At 34.2% G+C, this 26,795-nt stretch overlaps 2 protein-coding genes across 2 annotated transcripts in view; both read left to right on the top strand.

Moving 5' to 3' along the window:
- BBS1 (Bardet-Biedl syndrome 1) overlaps nt 1-26,795 on the top strand; it is a 72,098-nt gene that overhangs the window by 15,026 nt on the left and 30,277 nt on the right. The gene's annotated exons all lie outside the window — the stretch shown is intronic.
- Nucleotides 1-26,795, top strand: part of kel (kelch protein) — a 32,630-nt gene that overhangs the window by 1,196 nt on the left and 4,639 nt on the right. The window contains exons 2-5 of the mRNA XM_072526290.1: nt 3,486-3,783; nt 7,515-7,863; nt 23,408-23,770; nt 25,055-25,255. Of these exons, the coding sequence (XP_072382391.1) occupies nt 3,486-3,783; nt 7,515-7,863; nt 23,408-23,770; nt 25,055-25,255 (1,211 nt within the window). The remainder of the gene's footprint in view (nt 1-3,485; nt 3,784-7,514; nt 7,864-23,407; nt 23,771-25,054; nt 25,256-26,795) is intronic.

The raw sequence follows: 26,795 nt of genomic DNA, 5'->3' as shown, positions 1-26,795 counted from the left end.
ATTGAAGTAAAAAATGTTTTTCATGTATTATTATAATTTTTTTATGAAGTGTAGAGGCTGAGTTTCCACACATTTATCATCAATTTTTCTTGCTTATTGCATTGATATTATAATTTCATGACTGATTGAGGTGCTAGAACAAAGATGCCAAGGTGATATAATATTTGCCATGCAATAGCCTCCTAACACCAGTAGAGCACATGCTTTACAGATTTGCCTTCTATCAACCACTGTAATGTTTTTCAGGTTTTAATACTAGATAACCATAAAATTGAGGATTGTCTAAGCCTGGGACTTCTGAGACCATATATGTTTTGTCAGTCACAGCTATTGTTCTTTAACTGGCCTCTTGTCAGCATGCCAACTGGAACATGTTGTTTGATCCACCATGTCTCTTATATTCTGCCACCTGCCTATGTTCATGCACTCACATTAAATTAACATGATAGTTTTGAGCCACTACTTTAAATGGCATGATATATGCTAGTGTTAGCTTCCAAGCCAAGATAGAGGCTGATAAAGCTTTTAGCATTGCCTGACTACAGAAGCAAATATATATATTCTTGAGACTATCTAAACCATATGGCATTTTTGCACCAAATAATGTTTATTATCTTTGCTTATAATATTGAGCAGGTACTTCACAAAGTCATTGATTGGCTTAGTCCAGTCAACTTATGCTTATTCTGGATTATTCTGGCTTATTCTATATTCAAAAAATTGCTCAGTACCTCAAACTACTTTTTTTAATAACCATTTTAAGGGGCTTAGATTAGATTTAGAGACGTGTCCTTTTGGCCTATTCCACTGCGACCTTTTCAGATCTATTGTTGTCCTCTAGTTCTAGATAACATTCTCGAGACTGTACCTTCCATGTAGCTATTTGCTAGTGGATTTTCTTCTCCTAATGCAAAGAACCGCACATTTGCCAGATTGTCACACTGACATAAAATGTGCTCTGCTGTTTCTTCTTCAAGGTGGCAGAATCTGCACAGATCATCATCTGATAATCCCATCAGCTTCAAGTGCCTATTCAGCTTACAGTGCCCTGTTAGAAGACCTACTATGACTTTGACCGTTTTCCTATCTTTGCTTATTAGGTCTGCCATAAATTTTGGCAAATTCTCTGTAATGAACTGTTTCGCCTGTCTTTGTCCTGGTGAATTCCTCCACCATTCCAGGGATGTGTGAGCTACCCACTTCCTTGTAGCTGTTCTTGTTACTGACTTTGCAACGCCACAGAAGGGTTCCGGTCCAATGAATGGCATTCATGAGCCGTGTTTGGCCATTTCTTCTGCTTTTTCATTGCCCTTATGATCCTCGTGTTCTGGTACCCAGGCTACCGTAACCTTGATAGGGTCTTCTAGTTTATTTAGGGCACACACGCAATCCCATACTAGCCTAGAATTGACCTATATACATCCTTAGATAGACTTACCGGGAAATGTATCCCTTGATTTGTCCCTACTATGCCAGCTCCCAGACCCTCGAATGTTTTTGAGCCATCTATGTACCAGGTAGCAGCAGCATGTATGGGTACACCTTTATTCCAGTATTCCCTGCCTGGTATCTTAATTGTAAACTTATTGTTAAAGCTATATCTTGTAGCTGTTGCATCGATAGGTTTCCCCATCACAATATCGGCTTTTAGCTTCTCGATTAGCTTCCTGTTGTCAGTACCATCCATCTGGCTTATATGTCGCTGACTATGGATTAATCTGTGCATCACTGATCTGGCTTCGCCCTGTATAAAGATATGAAGTTGTGGTAGATTCAGCATGACTTCCAGTGATACAGTAGGAGTTGTTTTTATGGCTCCCGTAATACACAGGCATGCTAGCCTTTGTATATTACCTAGCAGCCTTATTGCTCCCACTTGCTGCATCTTTGTCCACCACGTCACCGAGCCATAGGTTATTATGGGTCTAATAACCCTTGTGTATAACCATAGAGTCATTTTGGGGTTAAGTCCCCAATTATTACCACACATTCTTCTACATCTGCTCAGGGACATAGAATGTGTGGTTTTCAGAATGTGAGTACTCCATGTAAGCCTATGATCAAAATATACTCTAAGGTATTTTGTTTTTTTGGCAAATGAAATCTCTGTTCTTCACAGCACCGGTGGTTTTAGGCCCTGTAGTGCTGTTTTTTTTTTTTGGTGAAGTTGACGATTTGTGTTTTCTGAGCATTGACTATCAGTCACTACCTGAGCAAACTTGCCCCTGATAACGATTACTATATCGTCAGCATGTCCTAGACAATAAAAGCCTTCTGTGGACAGATTTCTGAGGAGATCATCTACCAAAGTTGCCCACAGTAGAGGGGACAGAACTCCTCCTTGTAGGCAGCCTCCACCTACTTTATCTTTGATGGTTGCTTTACCCAGAGTGGACATTACTGTCCTATTCTCCAGGGATGCCCTTATCCATCTGCATATTACCGCAGGTGCGCCTTGTCTACTCATAGCTCCTGTCAGAGAGCCGGTGGTAACATTATTAAATGTCCCTTCTATATCTAAAAACGCGGCCATTGCTATCTCTTTGTCTTCCATTGACTTTGAGATAAGCCTATTTAGATCATCCAATGCAGAGTCCGTAGATTTTAAGGGGCTTAATAAATTATGTTTTCTGATACTAATTTTAAATAATTTTAACTAAAATGGTCCTTGCTAATTTTTTAATGGTTTTCCAAAAATTATACTGCCCTCAACTGAAGACTAGATAGAGTAAAAAGTGAAAACATAAAAGACAAAGTGTTGCAGTAAATTTGAGAGGAAGACTAGTGTCTAAAACTCGTCAGAAGCATTTGTTGGTAATGAAAAAGCTGAGGAATATTATATTTAATGATTTTAATTTTTGGTAATTTTTATTGCACAGTGAAAACAATCTTAAGTATCTTACTTTATAAACAATCACAGCAGGCTAACAATTTGGTCATTTGAATGAAATTTCAAATTTGCTTAATTAATAATCCTTTTATCTTTTATTCTTGTGTATCGATAGTTCTTTGGAATAAAAAATCATACCATTTTTAATTTTCATACAACCATTAATTAACTCTGTAATCTGATGTATCTTCCAATGCTGAATTTGCTTTCATTATCATAAAACTTAATTATTAGTTTTCATTCACATTAATAATATCTCGACTGAGCTAATGAGTGGAAGTCAACTATATAGTTGGTCCTAGGAATCCTTGAGATAGACCTTCAACAAAAGCTTGCCGACTACTTGTTACAGTAGTGTCAGTCCACACATTTTTAACAGTATGTCCAGCATTGAGCCAAGTTTCAACTAAATAATAGATATTTTTGGAGCAAATTTTTAATTTTGTTCCTTTTAGTAACAGTCATTAAACAGTTGCAATTATGTAACCTAATTTCAAATTAAAAATTAATGCTTACTTACGATCAGCAATTCTGTAGAATGCAAATCAGTATTTCTGTGCTATTTTCAACTAATCTTGATCTTTTCAATTTTCAGTTTTGAAGAAAGCCGACAAGATAGAATAGTTTTACAAGAAGTTGATCAGCAAGCACTAATGCTATTAATAGAATACATTTATACTTCTGAAGTTAGTGTAACAGAGGACAATGTGCAAGTATTATTACCAGCAGCCAATTTGTTGCAACTAACAGATGTTAGAGATGCCTGTTGTGATTTTTTACAAGCTCAGTTACATCCCACTAATTGTTTAGGCATTAGAGCATTTGCGGATTTGCATGGCTGTTTAGAGTTACTCTCCCATGCTGAATCTTATATTGAACTTCATTTCTCAGAGGTAAGTGATTGCAGAATACTTTAATACCAAAGCATGATATATTGTTAAATCTGTTAAAAATTAATAACAATAATAAGTCTGGAATATACCTGTATCTTCCAGAAAGAAATCTCTGTAATTTGTTGCAATCAGACGAAATGCATTAGGAGAAGAAAATCCACTGGCAAATAGCTACATGAAAGGTACAGTCTCGAAGCTATTCGACTTTTTAAAAAGGGTCAGACTAGAGAATGTTATCTAGGACTAGAGGACCACAATTGATCTGAAAAGGTCGCAGTGGAATAGGCCAAAACGGCACCTCTCTAAATCTATCTATCAGACGAAATGAATGCCTGTCTTTTCCCCCTAAAAGTTTTTCTTCATTCACACTACAACATGTTTTGGTCTGTGTAGACCTGATTTGGTAGACCTGGTAGTAGTAGAATCGAAGAGAGACTCGGAGAAAGAAAGACAGGATTTTTAATCAAGTTTCCTATTTAAAAGAGTATTCATGATACATACATTCGATGACACAAAATATACATTCACTATGTGAGTCATAAATATTTTATCGGTTGTGGAGAAAATTATTGAGAGACTTTTAAAAGCCCGACTTATGTCCTTTCTCATTGAAAACATTTGATCACAAAGTCAGTTTGGCTTTTTATCTAATAAACAATAATCTTTATACTGCCACTGTTTTTTGTGACTATACCAAAGCTTTTGATTTTGTAAATCACGACATTTTGATAAAAAAACTGAATTTCTACGGAATTTGAGGTATTTCTTTGACTTGGTTACCATCTTACTTGAGGAATAGGAAACAACTAGTTAGAGCAAAAATGATACTGACTCTAGTCACAAAGGCATTGTATGTGGAGTACCACAAGGTTCAGTACTGGGTCCTCTACTTTTCCTTATCTTTATAAATGACATCACTAACTAAAAAATCGATGGAAAAATTTTTCTTTTGCTGATGATCTCAGTATTACCTGGAGGAACTCTAATATTGCAATTCTTCATGCAATTATAACTTCTGATCTACTTAAAATAAAAACCTGGTCCGACTCTAATTCACTCTCTTTTAACGTGGATAAGACAGTAGCATTATCCTAAAAAGGAGCTCTTAAACCCTTGCTTCTTAATAACAGCCAGATCAGTCTCGTCGATTCTGTAAAATTTCTTGGTATTTTTATAGACAGCAACCTTACATGGTCCCTTCATATCGATTTGTTAAGTAAGAAACTAGCCTCAGCCTGCTATGCAATAAGATCTGTTTCGAAGGAAATCAATTTAACATCCTCCAAAATAACATATTTTTCTTTGTTCGAGTCTCATCTTCGTTATGGTCTTCCTTTTTGGGGTTCTAGTACAACTGCCCAATCTGATGTTATTTTTAAATTACAAAAAAGAGCAATACGGTATCTTTTTGGCCTCAGTAGAATAACACATTGCAGAAGCTACTTTAAAAAACACGCAATTTCTTCCCTCTTTATATATTCTAGAAACTGTTTGCTTAATTCGTAAACACCTACATGTTTTTCCAGCAAGACTTAGTCATGACTGCTCCACCAGAAATTCAACCTTTGATGTGTATTTACTGATCCTGTCCACTGAGTTAGTAAAGAAATCTATATTATATTCGGCAAAAAAAACTATACAACTATCTCACTTTGCAACTTTAATCTACAACTTTTCTTAAGTTCCGTAAATTGACAAAAGGCTATCTATCTGAAAGACCATATTATTCAGTGGAAGAGTTTCTTAACAATTAACTAAGAAATTACAGTACGTTTAGGTACAAGCAACTAAAGTATTTATATATATATATATATATATATATATATATATATATATATATATATATATATATATATATATATATATATATTGATTTATAGTATCAGCAATCGGTCAAGAAATAAAACTCTATTTGTTCAGTCTCAATATTTATATATATATATATATATATATATATATATATATATATATATATATATATATATATATATATATATATATCTTCTTCAAGTGCCCTGTCCGTTGCGAACGTTGGCTATTAACATGGCAATTCTGATCTTATTTGCGGCGCTTCTGAATAGTTCGACCGATGTGAGCCCGAACCACTTCCTCAGATTTTGGAGCCACGAGTGTCTTCTCCTGCCTGGCCCTCGCTTACTGTCTATTTTTCCCTGGACAATCAATTGCAGTAGACGGTACTTATCGTGTCTCAATATGTGGCCTAGATATTCAAGCTTTCTTTGTTTAATTGTATTCACGATTTCTTTCTCCTTTCCGATTCTTTGGATTACCTCTGTGTTGGTGACATGTTCGGTCCAGGATATACGAAGAATGCGTCGGTACACCCACATTTCGAATGCTTCTAGTTTTCTCGTGAGCGTCTCCGTCAGCGTCCAGGCCTCCACACCATACAGTAAGATCGGAAAAATGTAGCATTTAACTAGACGTAGTTTTAGGGGAAGAGACAAATCCCTGCTTATGAGGAGCTTTTTCATATTGCTAAATGCTGCTCTAGCTCGTTCTATTCTCGCCTTAATTTCTGTGGCCTGTTCCCATTTTGCATTTACGTTGGTGCCAAGGTACACATAAGATTCTACATGGTCAATTAGTATGTTACTTATCCGTAACTATATATATATATATATATATATATATATATATATATATATATATATATATATATATATATATATATAATTGGGTATCACATGCAGCAACTTAAACTTATTCATAAACTAGTTTGTAAGGTTTTATTGTGCAATTTGCATATTAGTTAAATTTTGCAGTGTATTCTATATTTTATTATCCTTTATTTTGTGATATTGATGTTTTATGTGATTTTAGTAAATTTTAATTGTTATTGTTTTGACTTTTTGCAAGCTTTGTCCATAAAATTGTACAATTTTCAGTGACAATAAAGCATATTTCTTAGCGTTCTCTTCCGTTTGTCGTGATGATCGGCGGTTTTGAACTTGTTGTACGGTAATTAGACCATATAATAATGAGTTATGTTCATCAACAGAACACATTAAATTAAATTGTCTCAAACTACTGTTCCTACAGCCTTCAGAAACGTTTTGAAAACATTCCAATCTTTTACAGTGATAATCAGGCCCTGGATCATGGTTTTGCAATCTAAGTTTCTTACTTACATCCGTTATACAACCAAATGATTTTCTTTTCGTACTTAACTTTACATTTGCATAACCACTTACATCCATATAACTTATTTCTTCATCACTTTGCATAATAAAATGATTTTGTGTCAGTAACTTGAAGAAAGTAACATCAAATATACACCTCAAGGCAACATACGAAAACAACGAGTAATAATAAAAGCGTATTTACTTGTTTCTGCGCGATTCCCAGGTTACATTCCCCCTTCTTAACTGGTAACGCCATGACATTCCCCCTTTTTATCCTGTATAGGTATTTTATTATATTATTTGTGTTATCTCATGACACATTCGACACTCACGACACAACTCATTTTTAACCAGTGTTATTTACGTACAGTGAAGTACAGAATATAACCTATCCAATGATCTATTAAAACAAAAAATTAAAATTTCTGTTATTCTTCCTTTTTCCCTGTACCCTTCACATATTATAAATAAGAAATATCTATAAATTTTATAAAAAGTTTTAATAATAATGATGCATTACTAATTTTTTGGTATAACAATATCATTTGAAGATTTTTTTTATTTTCATATTGTTTTTTGTTACAGGTTGTAGAGTGTGAAGAATTTTTAACACTCTCACATCTTCAAGTATCCAAACTAATAAGTAGTGATAGACTGACAGTACCTTCTGAAGAAAAAGTTTTCGAATGTGTAGTAGCTTGGGTACAAAACGATTTAGACAATAGAAGAAAGCATCTTTCATCACTTATGGAATATGTAAGGTTACCGCTTATGTCTCAAGAATACTTAGTTCAGAGAGTAGAAGAGGAACCATTGCTAAAAACAGATCTGCAGTGTAAAGATTTTATCATAGAAGCTTTAAAGTATCATCTGCTAAAGGGGGACAACAAGACGTCTTTTAGGACACCAAGGACTAAACCAAGGCAACCAGTTGGTATGTGTTGTTGTAAAGCATGGCTATAAATACATTAATATGCTATACAGGGTGTTTCAAAAAGGTATGTCATAAATTAAATTAAGCATTCCGGGGACAAAAATAAATTGATTGAATCCAACTTACCTTAGTACAAAAGTGTACACAAAAAAATTACAGCCCTTTGAAGTTACAAAATAAAAATTGTTTTTTGCATTATCTCCTAAACTACTAGACATTTTGTAATAAAAATTGACACGTTACTTTCTTGTTCTAAAAGCATTTTTCATACAAAAGAAACAACAAAATCTAAGCGCACAGAAAAATTTTAGGGGGGGTCTGCAGCCCTAAATCCCCCCAAACTTTTGAGTATGTTCAAATCAAATGAATTTTGTGGCATCATTAGTTTAACACATTATTTTTAAAACTTTTTTGCCCCTTATCACTTTTTCGAAAAACTAGTTTTTTCCTAGTTGGCCATAAAATTACAATTAGTTTCTACGGATTCAATAATTACAAACAGTTCCATCAATAATAGTCAATAATTTGAAGCTATCATTTATTGTGTGAATGAGATTAATATTAAAAATTTTGATATTACAATGGCCTTCACATTTCAGGAAATGGCAGATATGCATTTAACTTTGGGTAAGTTGGATCAGATTAAATTATGATTTCAATAAGCTATCGGGAATATCGTAGGTGAATGTCAAGGAAATAGTGCAGCAGTCGCATGGCGTTATGCAGTAAAATATCCCAATCGAAATACACCCGATAGACGATTATTTCTGACCATTGATCGTCGTTTACGGGAAACGGGTACATTCCAAACGCAAATTGCTGGCAATAGTGGTCGTCCAATAATGGATGCAACTGATGAAGACATTTTAGAAATCATTGAAGAAGTCCCTGGAACAAGCACAAGGGTAATAGCTGCTCAACTAAATGTTCCTCACGTAAGGGTTTGGAGGCGTTTGAAGGATCAGCTGCTTAAACCCTATCACTTAACAACGGTTCAAGAGTTATTGGTTGAAGATTATCCTAAAAGGATTGGATTTTGCGACTGGTTGTTAATGGAAAACATTCGAAATGTTAATTTTATTAGAAATATTTTGTTTACCGACGAGGCTATCTTCAGTAGAAATGGAATAACAAACCATCATAAGGAGCACATTTGGGCCGACGAAAATCCTCACCCCAAAAAAACGACTCATCACCAAAGAACTTTCAAGGTTAATGTTTGGGCAGGAATTGTGGATAACAATATAATAGGCCCAGTATTTCTTCCCAACAATTTAAATGGTGATAATTTGCAGTTCTTGGCAAACGATTTACGAGTATTTGGAAGAAGTGAATATTGCAATAAGCCGAAATATGTGGTTTCTACAAGATGACGCTCCACCGCATTATAGTAATAAAGCCCAGGAATACTTTGCAGGCAGTATCCTGGTCGGTGGATTGGAAGGGGTCGTGACGCACCTATTTCTTGGCCACCCAGAAGTCCAGGTCTTTACCCCGTGGACTTTTGCTTTTGGGGGTTTATGAAAGAGAAAGTGTATTCTTTAACAATAGAGGACTAACAACAATTGAGGGTTAGAATAATTGAAGCTGCAAATCAATTTCGTCAGAAGAATATGATTTTTCAGCGCATTCGGTTTTCCTTATTAAAACGATACCGAATGTGTATTGAAGAAATGGGGGTCATTTTGAACATTTATTGTAATATCATATTTATATAGAGGTTATAGACATTTTTTGTACTTGTTAATTCATTTAAGCCATTTATTTAGTTGCACGTAATTTTTTAAAGGTTAATGAAAAGAGAAGTAACTCAATAAAAACTGTTTTTTGAAAAAAGTGATAAGAGGCAAAAAAGTTTTAAAAATAATGTGTTAAACTAATAATGCCACAAAATTTATTTGATGTATTGATGAATTGATTTTGACGTACTCAAAAGTTTAAGGGGATTTAGGGCTGCACACCCCCCTTAAAATTTTTCTATGCGCTTAGATTTTGTTGTTTCTTTTATATGAAAAATGCTTTCAGAACAAAAAAGTAACGTGTCCATTTTTATTACAAAATGTCAAGTAGTTTAGGAGATAATGCAAAAAAAAACAATTTTTATTTTGTAACTTCAAAGGGCTGTAACTTTTTTTGTGTACACTTTTGCACTAAGGTAAGTTGGATTCAATCAATTTATTTTTGTCCCCGGAATGCGTGATTTAATTTATGATATACCTTTTTGAAACATCCTGTATATTATATATAAAAAGTTTATAATTTAAAAGTTATTAAAATTTTTATGCCGACAAATCGAAGATTTACTCTTCTTTTAGTCCTCATTACTTTTTCCACGCTGCATTTTTCTCTAGAAGCTGCACATAAATATAAAGTTTGAACCTTTTTCGACAATTTGCTATTGAAAAAAATGGAAGAGACTTTCTTTTTCATTGAGTTAATAAGCAATGAACAAATAACTTTCGCCCTTGCAGTATCACAAGCACACAGCGAGCGAGTACGCGTTGTTGATATTCGCCTGCGTCGAGCAGTTATTGAAATTTTAAAATAACTACTAATACACGTATACATAATACACGTATACATTTTAAAAACTCGACGCGATGTTCAAAAACTATCTGTTCCTCTAAATAAAATGTCCCATATATATATATATATATATATATATATATATATATATATATATACATATATATATATATATATATATATATATATATATATATATATATATATAATGCCATTATCTAGAAGGATCGATGACCTCCATTACAACGGGATTCCATCGAATAGACGAGAACGTCACTCAAGGACTGGTCTTTCGCCGAATTTACTAGAATTCGGTCGACGGCTGGAACTGTTTAGCGTAGGGGTCCCTTGGATATTACCTACTAAAAAATACTTATTAGAAAAGCATGTTTACAGTTTTGAGTCATATGACACGTCATTATTTATCGTAACATTGCCCCCCTCTTAAAAGATGGTTCCTCCTGGAACCTTGTCGGAACTGGAACTGGAACAGTATGCTGGTATCGGCAACTGGACCCTCGTTTACAACTTCCAGTTGTATAAAAATGACAAGGGACGGTTTTCTCTCCGCACCAGTAACTATGCGGATTGCAACAGACTAACACCTGGACTTCGGTGTCTTTAAAAATCTCCTCACTCATGTACATCGTCCATTCTTCTTCGTAATTCGATCACATAATCTTCACCTGCTACATCTTCTCCAGGTCGACACCCAAACTCTAGATCGCAAGGTAGTCGCATTTCGCGTCCGAATAGGACTCTGGCTGGTGTCTGGCCTGTTGATTCGTTAACAGCAGATCTGTAGGCCATTGTGAAGAACGGAAGATATTGGTCTCAGTCTCGCTGATGATCGGACACCATCTTTGTCAATATATATAACATATATAACATATAACAACTTATAATAATATAACATAATTGGACATTAAATATATAATATAATAAAGTAAAATCCTAGAATTATTGAAACAACCGATTAATTCCATCCATTATAATATATATGATAAAAAAGAATATCACGGTTTGTTAAAATTTATAGATCCACCAACACCAAAATATTTGAGAAAAAAAGAATTAACACGGTTTTAAAAGCCAACAAACAATTGATATAAATTGTTTAAAACCTTTGAAAATATCGAACATTGTCACCCGTTATTGTATTTATAATTTAGTCTATATTTATAATAAACACCTCTTTTTATATTTATGAAGTGTTTTTGCTTTGGTATCTGGGAACTAATCTTTAAATAGAAAATACTATCATAGTACAATTTTTGCGTACGTAAAATGCAGGTATATTTATATGTTCTTATTAATATACAAACAGTGGGCGTCAGACTAGTATTTTATTTAAAAGTGGTCAGTATTGGCACCTAAAAATAAGCAAAAAATAAGTCAATGCTAGGGATAAATCACGAGTAGCTATTGATGCTCATCCAGCGCATTTGAGAGTTATAAATTATTATTAAATTAGAGGCGAAACAATGTAGTAAATAAAAGATTTTTTGTCACCTGTTGTATTAACGTCTCTAAAAATTTATGTGACTGTGTAGCAAATTTAATTTCAGCGACTGTCTATATTTGTATTGAAATTAGAGAAGAAAAATGCAATATAATTAATAAAGTTAGTAACTAAAACTAAATAATATAACTAATGTAATATAGGATTATCTAAAAATGACTAAATACGGGACTAGGTATATAGGGTATTCCATTAATAATGGGACAGAATAACTGAAGATTTTCTGCTTCTTAATAAGACGTTCTAAAAAATGCTTATACGGGCCGATTACGTAGTTTCCAACAAATTATTACCAGAAAATTTTGTTTGCAAGTGATTATCTTTGTAGCTTCACAACACTTCCTGAGTCTTTACTGCCTGTATAATTTGCCTCTCCCTCCAATCTTACTTTACTTTATTCATATAATTAAGACCCAGTATCGAGCTACGTGGGTTTCATCTTTTTTGACGAATCTCTTCTTTTTGACTTCTGACGAAGTATATAGAACTTAGTTACCTTCGCGTATCTAGGCTCTAGCTAGGGAATACGCCTCCAGTCTACAGGGATTTGAGATTTGCGAACCTTCGAATCTCCAGTTGCCGACACTTATGCGTCCACTATCCCGTCGAGTTAATTAAGGCGTCCACTGTCTGCGTATCGTCCGATCTCCACACTATGGCGTGGAGCGTCTGGCGTGACCACTTCCCACTGACGCCCTCGCGTGGGGCCCTCTCAGGCGCCGCGCTATTACTGAACGTTTGACCAACTTCTGCTTGTTTTTTATGTATTCGCTGATTATGCCATCTATTCCATGTGTTAAACTGGATCACGCTATGTAAAACTACTTAGTCAGCTCAATTCTTCTCACTTGTTTAACAATTCGTACCTTGTATTAATTTCCAACAAGGTCTAAGTGTCGTAATTTTTTAAACATTCAGGCTGGTGTTAAACTGGGTCAATTGTTTTGTTTTTAATTTGAAATGTATGCGTTAAACTGTATCGAATTTATTCTTTATTAATTTGGAATATATAATAATTACTTAAATAATTATTACTCTTTACTAGGCTAATTACCTCTTAATTTTTCCTTCTTTATTTCCTTGCTGTTTACATTACAAAAGTCTAAAGATTGGCCGATCCATTGAACCTGTGGAAGAGGAAAATATTCGAGCAGTTCATTCTGCACTGTTCCAAGTAAGCTTTTCCCGAATTTTAGTCGCTTTCGTGGTATTCGAGCTTTGTACGCTGTATAGAGAGAGCATACCGCTCGTTCGCGATTTGCTTAATTTTCTCTATGTGCTCTGCTACATTTCTGCTTGTTTAGGGATCTACAAAACCCACTGTTTATATAGATTTGAGAATGGCGTCGGCTTCTTGCATAACGTTACTATCCTGCATGTTTTGTTTAGCGCAGTATTAACTTGTTTGGTGTGAGCATATCTGTTCCAAACGGAGCACGCATACTCAGCAGTTGAAAAACACAGTGCCTGTGCTGTCGTTCTTAAGACGCCAGGACCCGCACCGCATCTACTTCATGTTAGCTTTCTGAGTATACTGTTCCTAGTTGTTACTTTCTCTCTCCTTTTTATGCAGTGTTTGTAGGTGAGGGACCGGCCCAGAGTTACTTTAAGATATTTAGATTGGTCTGTATGTTCTAATGTATTAGCATTCCATGCAATTTGGAGTTTTCGTTTAGATTCTTTTGCGCCAAGGGGGAACGCACAGACTTTGGCATTAGAAGGATTAGGTCTCAGGCAGGTAGTACGCAGTCATTGTTTCGAGTTTCTCTTCTATTTCTTTAAAACTTTTTCCTCGAGATTGCGAGATCGTCAGCAGAGGAAGTGCTTGGCTATTAGTGCTAAAACCTTCACTGTAGAGGCCATTCTTTTGAACTCACCACCTACCCTACAGTATAACGAAAAAAATGTCTATTTTGTAGAAAAGAATTTATGACTTTACCTAGACGGTGGTCATTGAGAGTGTCATACAATTTGTGGAGCAATGTCTTGTGCCTTACTGTGTCATAGGCTGCTGTCACATCTACGAAAGCATTCCCTGTTATCAATTTTTCTTCGAAGCCTTCTTCAATACGTTCTGTTCAGTATTGTCAGTGCGAGGACCTGACCGGTACAAGATTTGCCGGGTTTGAATCCTCCTTGTTGTGGGATGATGTGCTTGTCGACTTTTGTTTCTATCCTGGCCATGATATTAAGTCTCTCGTATAGTTAGAAAAATTGGCACAACAGGGAAATAGGCCTATAGCTACTGGGATTTTCTAGATTCTTTCCTGGTTTTAACAAACCTATTATTTTAGATTTTCGTCATGATTTTGGAATTTTACAGGCTTTACAGCACGTGTTATAGAGTTGCAAGATCAATTTTTTGCTTCTTGGCCTAGATGCTCTATTTTTTCAATGCATATATCAACCACTTTTACTTTCTGGGCTTAACTCAGATGTTGGAGTAGGGCCGCTCCGCAGTCAACCGTTTTTTGCTGAAAGGGTCAGCTACATAGAGGATTTCGTAAGTTCTAATTAGTTATTTGGACTTAATGACATCCTTGGAAAAAAATTTTTTGTCTACATTCACTGGGGATAACTTTCCTAGACACTTCTTTATTAATTTTATAAATTTTTCGTTGTTTCCTTATTTTGGTTCAAGACGTAGCAGCTCAAAATCTAGTATCTCTGCATAATTTTCTCAGTTTGTCTTTTTAGTAATTAAATTTCCTTCTGAATGAGGTAGCTTGTGTCTGACAATTGGAAAGTTGTTTATACTAATTGGTTTATGTTTAGTTTTTGGTATGGGGCCATATAATACTTTGGTATATGTCGGTTATATCCTCTTTTCCAAACTTTGCTCTGAAAGGATGGTGGAAGTCTTTATTTTGTATTCATACAACGCATTTAAATAATTTAAGATTGTATCATTCCATTTAAGTCTAGACCTTAAGCCTTAGACCTTTTCTTGTCAACTGATTCTCCTTCCATATCCGTTTGATGAGTCTTTACACATGTACTACTCATCTGAGCCTTTGAGTTTTTATCTCGTTAATTATACTTGGCTTGTTGTACATGCTTTCCAAATTTTCATTGTTTCTAATATTTTAATTGTTCTAATATAAGCAAAGCTTAGATTCAAAACTTATAAAAATAAGATAAGATTTTTTGCTTAATAGTAATGAAACTAAATAGAAAAGTAATTGGCGATATTGGCTAAATAAATATGTACAACTAAATAATTTAAAGGAAATAAAAAAAATTATGGAAACTTTTCAAAGTGATTTCCCTTCATCCCATTCGACATTTTAACCGGTTTTCAAATGATCTTCTTACATTTATAACCATTAGAACATTAATCTTAATTTGAAAGGCAAACCTAATATCGTTTTTTGCTGTTAAAAAAGGCAAGTTTAGTTAGATCAGGCGACCTACCTGGACATCGATCTAATCTATTTGTTCTTATATGTCGTCTCAGAAACTGTTCGTCTTGTTAATTACTAATCAATAGATTGTGATGAACATATACCCATTTTTATGAAATATCGCCGCATTTGAAGTTTGTTTATTAACTTTTCTTTGTTTTTTTGCGAAAGGTTATTCTTCGCTAAAAATTGTCACCATACCATTCCTGGTCTAACTGGTTGTAAAAGGATAAAAGGAATGCATTTTTTTTTAATATTTTCTATACACTGTCATAGGTTACATCTTGCTCCCTCGATATTTGTCGTATATTTTAATTTTGATTTGCCATTTTTCCATTATTTTTAAAATACATACACAAGTCGACTATTATAACTGTGCGAGTCAAATTTTACCCACTTCTACCTGTATGTGGGTATGGCAATAAGCCTCTTCTTCTTCTTCGGCTTTTCCCATTATGAGTTCACCGTTTTCGTCCTCCACAGCAATCTATTCTCCCAGTCACCTTCTCTGAGGTCTCTATCTATCATAGCATTTCCGACGTATGTTTTCCATCTTGTAGCAGGTCTTCCTCTCCGTATTCTTCCCGGCGGGTCCCTGTTTAATATTCTTTTCGGCCACCTATGCTCTGGCATTCTTTGTACATGCCCGTACCACTGCAGGGCTCTGTTTTCCAACTTTTTTGTAATTGAGCATTTTACTTCCATTCTGTTCCATATTTCCTCCGTTCTTATTCTATCCGCTCTTGTGATTTGTAGACATCTTCTCATAAAGTCCAGTTCAACTGTTCTTATTTTATTTCGTATTGTTGTTGTCATTGGCCATACTTCCGCTCCATATAGGGTAATATTCATCACTATGCTTTGAAAGATCCTCTTTTTGTTTTCTTTGGTTAGAGTGTTGTTCCATATCACTCCATGAAGTGCTCTTGTGGCTTGTTTTCCTCGTGCTATTTTCATTTCTATATCTTTCATACAAGTACCATCTCGGCTAATCATTGACCCTAAATACTTAAAAGCCTTTCAACTCTTAATAGTCTCTTCTTCTAAACTTAAGTTCAAATCTGCAACCTCGGGTTGAATAAGCCTATTCAAAAATGGTTAGCCGTAACAGTTATTCGAAATAATTGTGTTAATGGTATATTTTTAAATAATAATTCAAGTTTTTAACTAAAAATTTGATTGATCTAAAAAATGGATTTTCAAAGTAATAATTGAAGTACAGTCTTGTACTATACGAGAATATTTATAGAACTATTCATGTAAATATTGAAATCGAAACGTCAAACATGAAATAAAATTTGAAGACAAATGCGTTCAGACGGTTTTTTGAATGCTGGATCTAAGCCGCTGGTTATAGCCATCGCTGAAGTCGTCTGAAAGCACACAATTTCATTGCAGCCCAAACCAATTCAATAGAGTCCAAATCCGGATGATAGGGAGATGATAGGTCGCAAAATCGCAACATTTTTGAAATCTTGGTTTCATTATTAATAAAGTTGGCACTTGCTTTTCTTGGGTATAATAGTTAATATGTCCTCGTAAAGAAAATTCCTCTTGTTCGCCATCTTCAATTCTTCTCGTTTCTTGGCTAATGTTTGAAAAGTTCGCAATTTTGTGCCACTTGTACGGGCTACACATTATTGGACTTTTTTAACTCGATAACTAGTTCCTTACTGTCGCATAAATTGAATCACGTTAGGAATAACTTCCCTTATTTGCCATTTAGTTTTTTATTTTAAAGTTCAGAAATAAATTCCATATTGTATTTCACAACAAAAAAATTCATTATTTACTCTGTATAGTAACTAAAAACAATCGAAAATTTGGTCATTAAATTAAATCATTAAAAATATTTTGCCTGTAAGTGAATAACTCATTCATACTCACACACAAATTCATTACGATTTTTACATAAAGTGACCATAACTTTGAAAGCACAGCATAAGATAGGAAAGTCTTATATTAACATGATAGAAAATATTAGAAGAATTCAAATTCTTAATAATATTACATAAACATACATTTCCATTAAAAAAACAACATAACTTCGATTTGCCACCTTGTTATAGCAAGATGGTGTTAAGACCCAGTACATTTCGCATTACTTTTTAACTATATTGAATACTTCTCCCTGTGCATATACTTCGTAAATCGCAATCTACTAAGTTCGTCAGGTCTCAATTGGATTGGTTGTACTTTATTTTCCCTATTCTCTTTAAATGTATTTTTGTAATATGTCTTCCATATTATTTATAGTAGAACTTTTTTTACGCTTCATTTGTTCTTTTTACATTTATTGAACTTATCAAAACCTGATAAAATATGTTAGGTCACGGCCATCATCGTCTAACTTGTTAAACTGTTTGTTCTTGCTGTTGGGCCGTTGTCTTCTGAGATTAGTTCTCGCCGTTTCGCCAACACTAGGGGTTGGCATTTTCTGGAGATGTTACTGCTTCGCTTGTAAGTTGAACCTATTGTTAACTTTCCCTTTTGCATTAAACGAATCATAATGGTACTGTGACTAGTATTAACTGTGATGAGTGCTACCATCTGCATCTTGTTATCTGTCGGACCCAGTTATAGACCGTCGGATTTCCTACGAAGTTGAACAACTATTTTATCCATTATACCTTTGAGAGTACTGAAAGATGAAATCAAGGAGGTTAAAAAGTGTGAAAACTTGAGGTTTATTGAGAAAATTTGCGTAAAACTTTCTTTTGTAAAAAAATTTTTCTCTTTTCTCTCTTATGCCATTTTTACGAATCGATAAATTATTGATTCTATTTTTAAAGATTTTGACATAAAGCCTACTGGTGTTATAAGGGTGTTAATTATTGCCTAAGCATGTAATGTTTAGCTTCAGAACAATATGTAATGCCACTTGAAAGGTTGTTAGTTCTCATGATAAGGAACCTACAAAAAAAAGGCATAACGGCAGGTCATGAAAACGAAACATTTTACCTTCGAAAAGTTGCGGAAAATTAGGAAAATTCTATTTTCAGAAAAACGCACCCTGGTTGGCACCAACTCTAAATTTCCTTTTTTTCCTTATCTCGTATGACATTTTCAATATACAAAACGGCATAAGGGATAAAATCGTGATTGCGCTTTGTATTGAAATCCGACGTTCTATTAGTCCACCTGGCCAAGAACGATCTCTACGAAGAATCTCTAACATCAATATGTTTTTATATTTTTACATTTCAGCAACCAAATGTGAAAGGAACAAATTATAAACAATATTGAAGCATCTGCCAAATCATTTTAATTTTCGAAATTAGTGAAGGGAATGCCAAAAAATAATTTACGTGAAAAAATGTTATTATAATTAGACTGAAAGCTCTTTCTCTCTATCTCTCTCTCTCTCTCTCTCTCTCTCTCCCTATATATATATATATATATATATATATATATATATATATATATATATATATATATATATATATATATATATATTTATATATATATATATATATATATATATATATATATATATATATATATATATATGTATATATATGTGTGTGTGTGTAAAAGATTTACAAATTTCAGCAAGAGCTTTTAATGCTACCAGAATGGGTGGCGCTTTTTGCAGCATTACAATAGAATAGTGGAAATAGAACACATTCGCTGGCTTTCCGTGTTTGAGTTTGTATCTTCCCGATTGTTTGAAGACGTAGACAATTCATACACCTAAAGTTTGACGAATTCATATATATATATATATATATATATATATATATATATATATATATATATATATATTCTTCTTGTTAGCCTTCTGTCGTCCATGTTGGACATAGGCCTCTCCCAACTCTTTCCATCGGTCTCTATCCTGAGCAACATATTTCCAATTTGTTTCGGCTATTCTTTTAATATCATCAACCCATCTCATCTGTGGTCTTCCTCTTGGTCGTTTACTTTCGTAAGGTCTCCAATGTTGTATTGTAGTATTCCAACGTTGATCTTTTTGTCTAGCAGTGTGGCCCGCGAAGCTCCATTTAAGTTTGGCAATTTTTGTTGCTATGTTCTCGACTTTTGTTTTGGATCTAACCCAGTCGTTCCTCTTTTTATCTGGCAGTCGTATACCTAACATTGCTCTTTCCATTGTTCTTTCTGTTGTGGCTAGTTTATTCATGTTTGCCTTGGTTAGGGTCCAGGTTTGACATCCATATGTCATGATAGGAATAATGCATTGGTTGAACACTTTGCTCCTCAAGTATTGGGGTATTTTGCGGTTCTTAACTATCCAACTAAGTTTTCCAAATTCTGCCCATGCTAATCTTGCTCTTCTAGTAATTTCCGCACTTTGGTTCTCTTTGTCAAGTCTCAGGATTTGGCCTAGGTAGATATATTCCTGGATTTGTTCTATCTCACTGCCATTTATAGTTATACGTCTGGGGTCATCTGTGTTTGTCATTATTTTTGTTTTTTTCATATTCATTTTTAGGCCGACGTATTGGGAGCTGGCTGCTAGTTCCCCCATCATAATTTGCAGTTCCTCGAATGTGCTCGCTATAATCACTATATCGTCGGCGAATCTGAGGTGGTTTAAGTTGTTGCCATTAACGTTAATGCCATAGGTTGACCAATTTGTAGTTTTGAAGACGTCTTCTAGGGCTAGGTTGAAAAGCTTTGGCGATATTACGTCTCCTTGTCTCACTCCTCTCTTAATGGGGATGGGATTTGTATTTTCGTATAGTTGTACTATTCTAGTTGTATTTTCATATATATATATTATGTATTAGTGCCTATATCTCGAATCTATTCTACAATTATTAATAGCTTGTTCTATGGCCCACATCTCGATACTATCAAACGCCTTTTCATAGTCGACGAAGGCAAGAAATACGGGTAGTTGGTATTCATTGGCCTTCTCTATCAATGTTGTTATTGTCAGCAGATGGTCTGATGTAATATATCCTTTGCGGAAGCCAGCCTGTTCAACCGGTTGGTAATTGTCCATTTTGTAGGTTAACCGGTTGTTAATAATTCTCATAAATAGTTTGTATACTTGACTGAGCAACGATATAGGTCTATAATTCTGTAGATCACATGTGTCCCCTTTTTTGTGTAAGAGTATTACTAGACTCTCGTTCCAGTCTTTAGGGATCTTGCTATTATGGAGACATCTATTAAATAACTCTGTTAGTACAGGGATTGTTAATGTCTTGCTTGTTTTGTAATGTGTTGCTTGCCGAGCAAGAGCTCGGCAATTATACCGTCGTTTCCTGGAGCTTTATTATTTTTTAGCTCTTTTAAAGCTCTTTCTATTTCGAATCCCTTTATATTTGGTAATACTTCTGATTCCACGTTTTTTATTTTTCTTTTGGCGTTCTCCTTTGTTGTTTCATTAGGCTGGCCTTGCGAGCTGTACAAGGATGTGTAGAAGTCTTCGACAATATTTGTTATTTTATATTTGTCCTTCTCTACCTTATTGTTGGCGTTATTATTATTGAATTATTATTTTTTGAACTCCCAGTGCGGGTCTTAGACATTTTAAGCCTTTGTTGTTTTCAATGACTCGCTCTATTAAGTTCTCGTTCCATTTTTGTATGTCGCGTTTATATATATATATATATATATATATATATATATATATATATATATATATATATATATTTATATATATATATATATATATATATATATATATAATAGTAGTCCAAAATTTTTTGACTAGTTTGGAAAAAATATATGTAAATACTTTTTTCTTTTTGGGTGTGGTAGTCAATAAAAACAGAGCTTTGCTAAGGCGTACTATTTATTCTGAATCCAAGCTTTCGGTGGTTTTTTGCCACCTTTATCAAGGTCTACAAAGAAAATTACTATGTTGTAACAGTTTGAATGGTGCCAAAAAAGGCTATAAAAAACTATAAAAAACTTACCCGAATGTAAGATTCGTGGCAGAAACAACAACGTTAAATAATTGCAACTTCAGTATATCATGTTATTTAACGTTGTTGTTTCTGCCACGAATCTTACATTCGGGTAAGTTTTTTATAGTTTTTTATAGCCTTTTTTGGCACCATTCAAACTGTTACAACATAGTAATTTTCTTTGTAGACCTTGATAAAGGTGGCAAAAAACCACCGAAAGCTTGGATTCAGAATAAATAGTACGCCTTAGCAAAGCTCTGTTTTTATTGACTACCACACCCAAAAAGAAAAAAGTATTTACATATATATATATATATATATATATATATATATATATATATATATATATATATATGTATATATATATATATATATATATATATATATATATATATATATACAGTCCCGTTTATCCGTGGGGTTTTGTGGTTTAGTGGATAAACCGTAACTGGAACTCAAATACATAAAAAATAAAAATGTAGTTTTATCTAAAGCTTTAATTTAGAATTTTTAATGTGTACTTTACATCTTTACACTTTTTGAAAGCAGTCTGTCACTTGTTTCTGCATCTTTGAGTGGAAAACGATTTTATTTATTCTACATTGCACTTTACGCAACATCAATTTTTCAGCGAGTAGCGCGTCGTTCTGGTCCTCTAGGTATTCTAGAAGTTTATTCACGTGGTCGGGTAGCGCCGTAGTCTAACCACTCTTGCAGGTTTGCTGCGTCCACATTCTCTCCCCCAGGAACTGAGTTTATTCAACTTGTAAGGACAGGTAGTTCATTTTCATTTTCCCCAACTCCTAGTTCGACACAATTTTCGATGTTTGGTAACCGTTTTCACCATGACTTTACAATTGTTGAAGGCTTTACAGACTCCCACGCAGATGCGATTTCGTAAATAGAGTCGAGAATAGTGAATTACTTCCAAAACTCTTTCAAGTTATATCCTTTTTCAATTTTTGAGCGAAGTAACGTTGTTCTGTAGTTTCTCTTCATAGACGCAATGACGTCTTGGTTCATAGGTTGAACTAACGCAATCGTGTTTGGGGCAAAATTTGGCAAATATTCCGTCAGCAGACACATATGCGTTTCCGAATGTGAGGGGGCGTTGTCAATCAACAAATTTGACTTCGAATTACTCTTGTAATATTTTTTTATCTATCCACCCTTTCCTTTGATTTAAGTAATTAACAGGTAGTTTTTCTGGTCTAAGGCGCTTAAAAGATCTAGGGTTTTGCCTTGCCAATCACCGTCATCTTCAGTTTGTGACTCATAAATTTGTTACTTTAACATGCTTGTTTGCAAAAAAGTTACTAAAAAATTGCTGATACTGACGCATTCGCACAAAAAAATTTTGACGAAAAGGCCTATTATCTAATTATCACTCTACCAAGCACCCCACCCGAGAACATTTCTTAAAAATAAGCTAGACTTTCTTTTCGCCGAGGAAACGTTGTAAATAATAGTAAATAACAATTATTTTGTAGTGTTAAACGTACAACTAAATGTGCTTTATTTATAAACGAAAACATAATTCTTGTGAATATAGTTAGGGCAATTCAAAGCCAAGATGTTACAAAAAGTGTAGATTATACGGTGGATATATTATTATGTTAAAAGATAAGTTAACGGAATTGGAAGGTCAACGATCTACGGGCTTATACATGAACGGAGGGTGGGACCATGATATATTCAAATTAGGAACGTTTACAAAATCTATAAACGCAGACGAAACGCATAAGAAGAAATATACATTCATTTCATATACATTTCAAGCATTTGACAAAAATTACAAAAATGCTTACTTTAAAGATATCGCTAATCATTCACCTGATCCAAAGATTCACCAATAATGTTTGCCAATAACAATTATTGTAGAAACCCATTTCTATTGTATTCGGATCTCATGGATATCCATGCGTTTTGCATGCATTTGGTATTCCAAACGTGGAGTTTAGAATACCCTCTCAAAATCAAAAAAAGTTTAATCACTTTTTTATGATAAATAGCATTTGTCGCCAAATTATGGTTGTTGATCATTTGTATTTTTACTGATAATATGCAAGAACATAAGGCTATAGCAGACCAAAAAATATATAATATATGGTACACTATTTGCAATATTCTAATTTTTTTATTTTTAAAATATAAAACTAAAAAACTATGTAGTTAGTGTGAACAGAATACAATTGTTGTTTTATTACCATTAGGTCTACCGAAGGTCCTGTTAGTAGTCGGCGGCCAAGCTCCCAAAGCAATCCGCAGCGTTGAGAGTTACGACTTCAAAGAGGAAAGATGGTACCAAGTAGCTGAGATGCCCACTCGTCGATGTAGAGCTGGTTTAGCTGTTTTGGGCGGCAAAGTGTACGCCGTCGGTGGCTTTAACGGTTCTCTTAGGGTGAAAACAGTGGACGTATATGATCCTGCACTGGACGTATGGACAAGTTGCGAGAGCATGGAAGCTAGGAGATCCACCCTTGGTGTGTCTGTACTCAATAACTGCATCTATGCTGTGGGAGGATTTGACGGTTCTACAGGGTTGAATAGCGCCGAAATGTTTGATCCACAAACAGGTATATCTTTATTAAAAATCCAGATTGTAATTACTTGATTCTAAATGCTTTGTAGAGGTTGCATCATAAATAATTCGTGTAAATTGATTAATTTTTACTTACAAATATTTCATCTTCGTAATAGTTGTGTGATAAATATGTATGTATATACATAATTAATAAACACTAATAATGACTATTTCTAGTACCAATGCAGATCAGAAATTCAATTTTTCTAATAGTTAATATTCGAAATATTGTGTGATATTGTTGTTTACTGATATGTTTTATATTGTATGCACTTTATCTTCCAACAGAGTATCGATTTGAGAAGCTATTATTGGATATTTAAATATTATCTATGTTGCAAAATCACTAATAAACGTGGAAAATTTTAAATTAAATTATAAACTAAATATCTAGCTGAACTTTTTTAGTAGTAGGAACTTATTACCTAAGATTTAAAACATTTAGAAATGTGATTTAAATTAAATAAATATATCTCTATTATACCATTGATTAAAAACTACTATACAATGTATAGTTTTTAATCAATGATTATACTGTATATTGAGTGTCTTAAATTTTTCTTTATTTAGTTGTTTAGCAGCATCTGTTAAATATTTGGCATCTGGCATATAACAGAAGTTATACGCCATACTTTCTTCAAAGGGAAAATATCCCAGAAAATAGCATAGATATGTTGTTATATATTTATATTATTTCGCATACAACTAGGTATTTGTATTTTTGTTTCCCCATGATTTATTACACTCTTTAAGTACAGTTATAGTTCATTTGAATATCTATCTTGTGTGGTTCTAGTAATCGTTGTAGTAATGCGTTTGTACGGAACAGTAGTTGGTCGTGATATTTGACACTTTTTTCCTTGATGATGTCCTTAACATAACGAATTTTTAAATCTTCGTGTAATGTTTGATTTGTTAAGTACCATGGACCATCAGTTATTGATACGAAGAATTTGGCTTGCTTCTCTGGATTAGTGCAACATCAGTTTTACTACGGCTCTGACGCTGAGCCTGTGCTGATCTCAGTGAATATAGGGTGGCTCGGAGTGACTGGGTCTCCAGATGTGCCGCGTCATCATAGGCTCAGTTCGGATTATAGCGATACAATGAACATGCCCAAGATATCTTTATGTGAAGGGGCTGTATGACTTTTTTCCCTGGTTGCTTAAATTTCCATACCGTTTTAGAAAAGTTCAGTTCACAATACAAGTTTTTCTCATTTTCTTAAACCATGTGCAATATACTTGGTCAACATTTAGTATTATTTTGTTTTTAGGCAAATGGCGCATAATATCTTCGATGTCGACTCGTCGTAGCAGCGTAGGTGTAGGTGTTCTTTATGGCCAACTATACGCCGTCGGTGGTTACGACGGCGCTTCTAGACAGTGCTTAAGTTCCGTTGAATGCTATACCCCAGAGACTGACACTTGGACTATGGTACCTGATATGTGCTGTAGAAGAAGTGGGGCTGGCGTAGGTAAGAGAGTAAATAAAAATATGATCCTGAAAAAGTTGTTACTATATTAATGATATGTATATTTTGTACGTGATTTTTTTTTTCATTTACTGCTGTAAATGGCGTACCGAAAATTACAGGAGACTTTCAAAGAAAGAAATATCACAATTGTGACATCGTAAAAAATGTTTTTGACATTGTGTTGTGTAACTCCACTTCTGTCACATTTTTTAGGATTGGAAAATCGAACAGTAGCTTGTCTAGGATGATAAAGATCGTTATGTAAACTGAACATTAGACACAAGAAACTTTTACAAAATTTCTCACTAAAATACTGTTATCGATGATAAGGGGCCCAATCAAATTGAATGCTTAAAGGAACTTGAATAGAACTGGAAACAAGAAATGCAAATTGGGAGCAAGATGTTGTTATGTTTTTTAGCACTAGATGTGATAGAATAGATGGGGTTTTATCTAAATCACTACACACTCGTAAATATTTTTGAATTTAAACGTTTTTTATTGACCATAAATTAACTTAAAATTAACAGCGATGGAAAGAAAATAAAAAGGGTATATGTGTGTGTATTAAGCTTGAAAGTTTGAACTTGAATGTCTGGTTTTGGTAATTGTTTCAATATAGTCCCTAAGAAAGACGGGGGTAGTTAAAAAAACATGTGAGCGATACTAGCGCGCTCGCTTTTTTAGATACAATTAGCGTAAACCTAAGTTCCCCTTGAAACCATCGGGATTCAAGGGGAAACTATTCCCAAGAAAAAGAATGCCAGACAGTGTAGCGACTATCGACTTATCAGTTTAATGAGTCACACGCTCAAAATTTTTATGAAAATATTGCATTGTCGCATATATAAACTTTGTGAGGAGATAACTGGTGATGAGCAGTTTGGTTTCCGGAACGGTATGGGTACTCACGAAGCTCTTTTTTGCATGCGAATACTCTTACAAAGAAGCATTGAGTTTAGGAAAAATATTTACGTATGTTTTATAGATTTCGAAAAAGCCTTTGATAGAGTACCACATACATTATTATTTCAATGCTGAGACTCAGTTGGTCTGGACACGTATGACATTAGATTGCTTAAAAATCTTTACTACAATCAGACCGCTTGTGTTAAGGCGGACCAAGAGATTTCAGCTAAAGTTTCTATTAAGCGTGGTGTCAGACAGGGATGTGTTATGTCACCGATGTTGTTTAATGCCTACACTGAACCAGTTTTTGAAATAGCGTTAAATAATCGCCGCGAAGGTGTTAAGATCGGTGGTGAAATTATTAACAACATCAGATACGCCGATGACACCGCAATAATGGCAGAGAGTCTAGAAAATCTTCAAACCCTGTTGAATGCTGTAAACAACGAATGCACTGAAAAGGGCTTAACAATCAACGCAAAAAAAAACAAAATGGATGGTGGTCGGAAAAATTAATATCGAAGACTCAGTACTAAGATTAGATAACAAAATCCTGGAAAGGGTGGAACACTTTAGATATCTGGGTAGCTGGATTGACTCCAGGGTTGAAAGTGACGAGGAAATTTCGACC

Source organism: Diabrotica undecimpunctata, chromosome 3 (assembly GCF_040954645.1).
Source record: "Diabrotica undecimpunctata isolate CICGRU chromosome 3, icDiaUnde3, whole genome shotgun sequence".
In the NCBI taxonomy this organism is placed as follows: Eukaryota; Metazoa; Arthropoda; class Insecta; order Coleoptera; family Chrysomelidae; genus Diabrotica; species Diabrotica undecimpunctata.
This window is presented reverse-complemented; position numbering and strand designations above follow the sequence as displayed.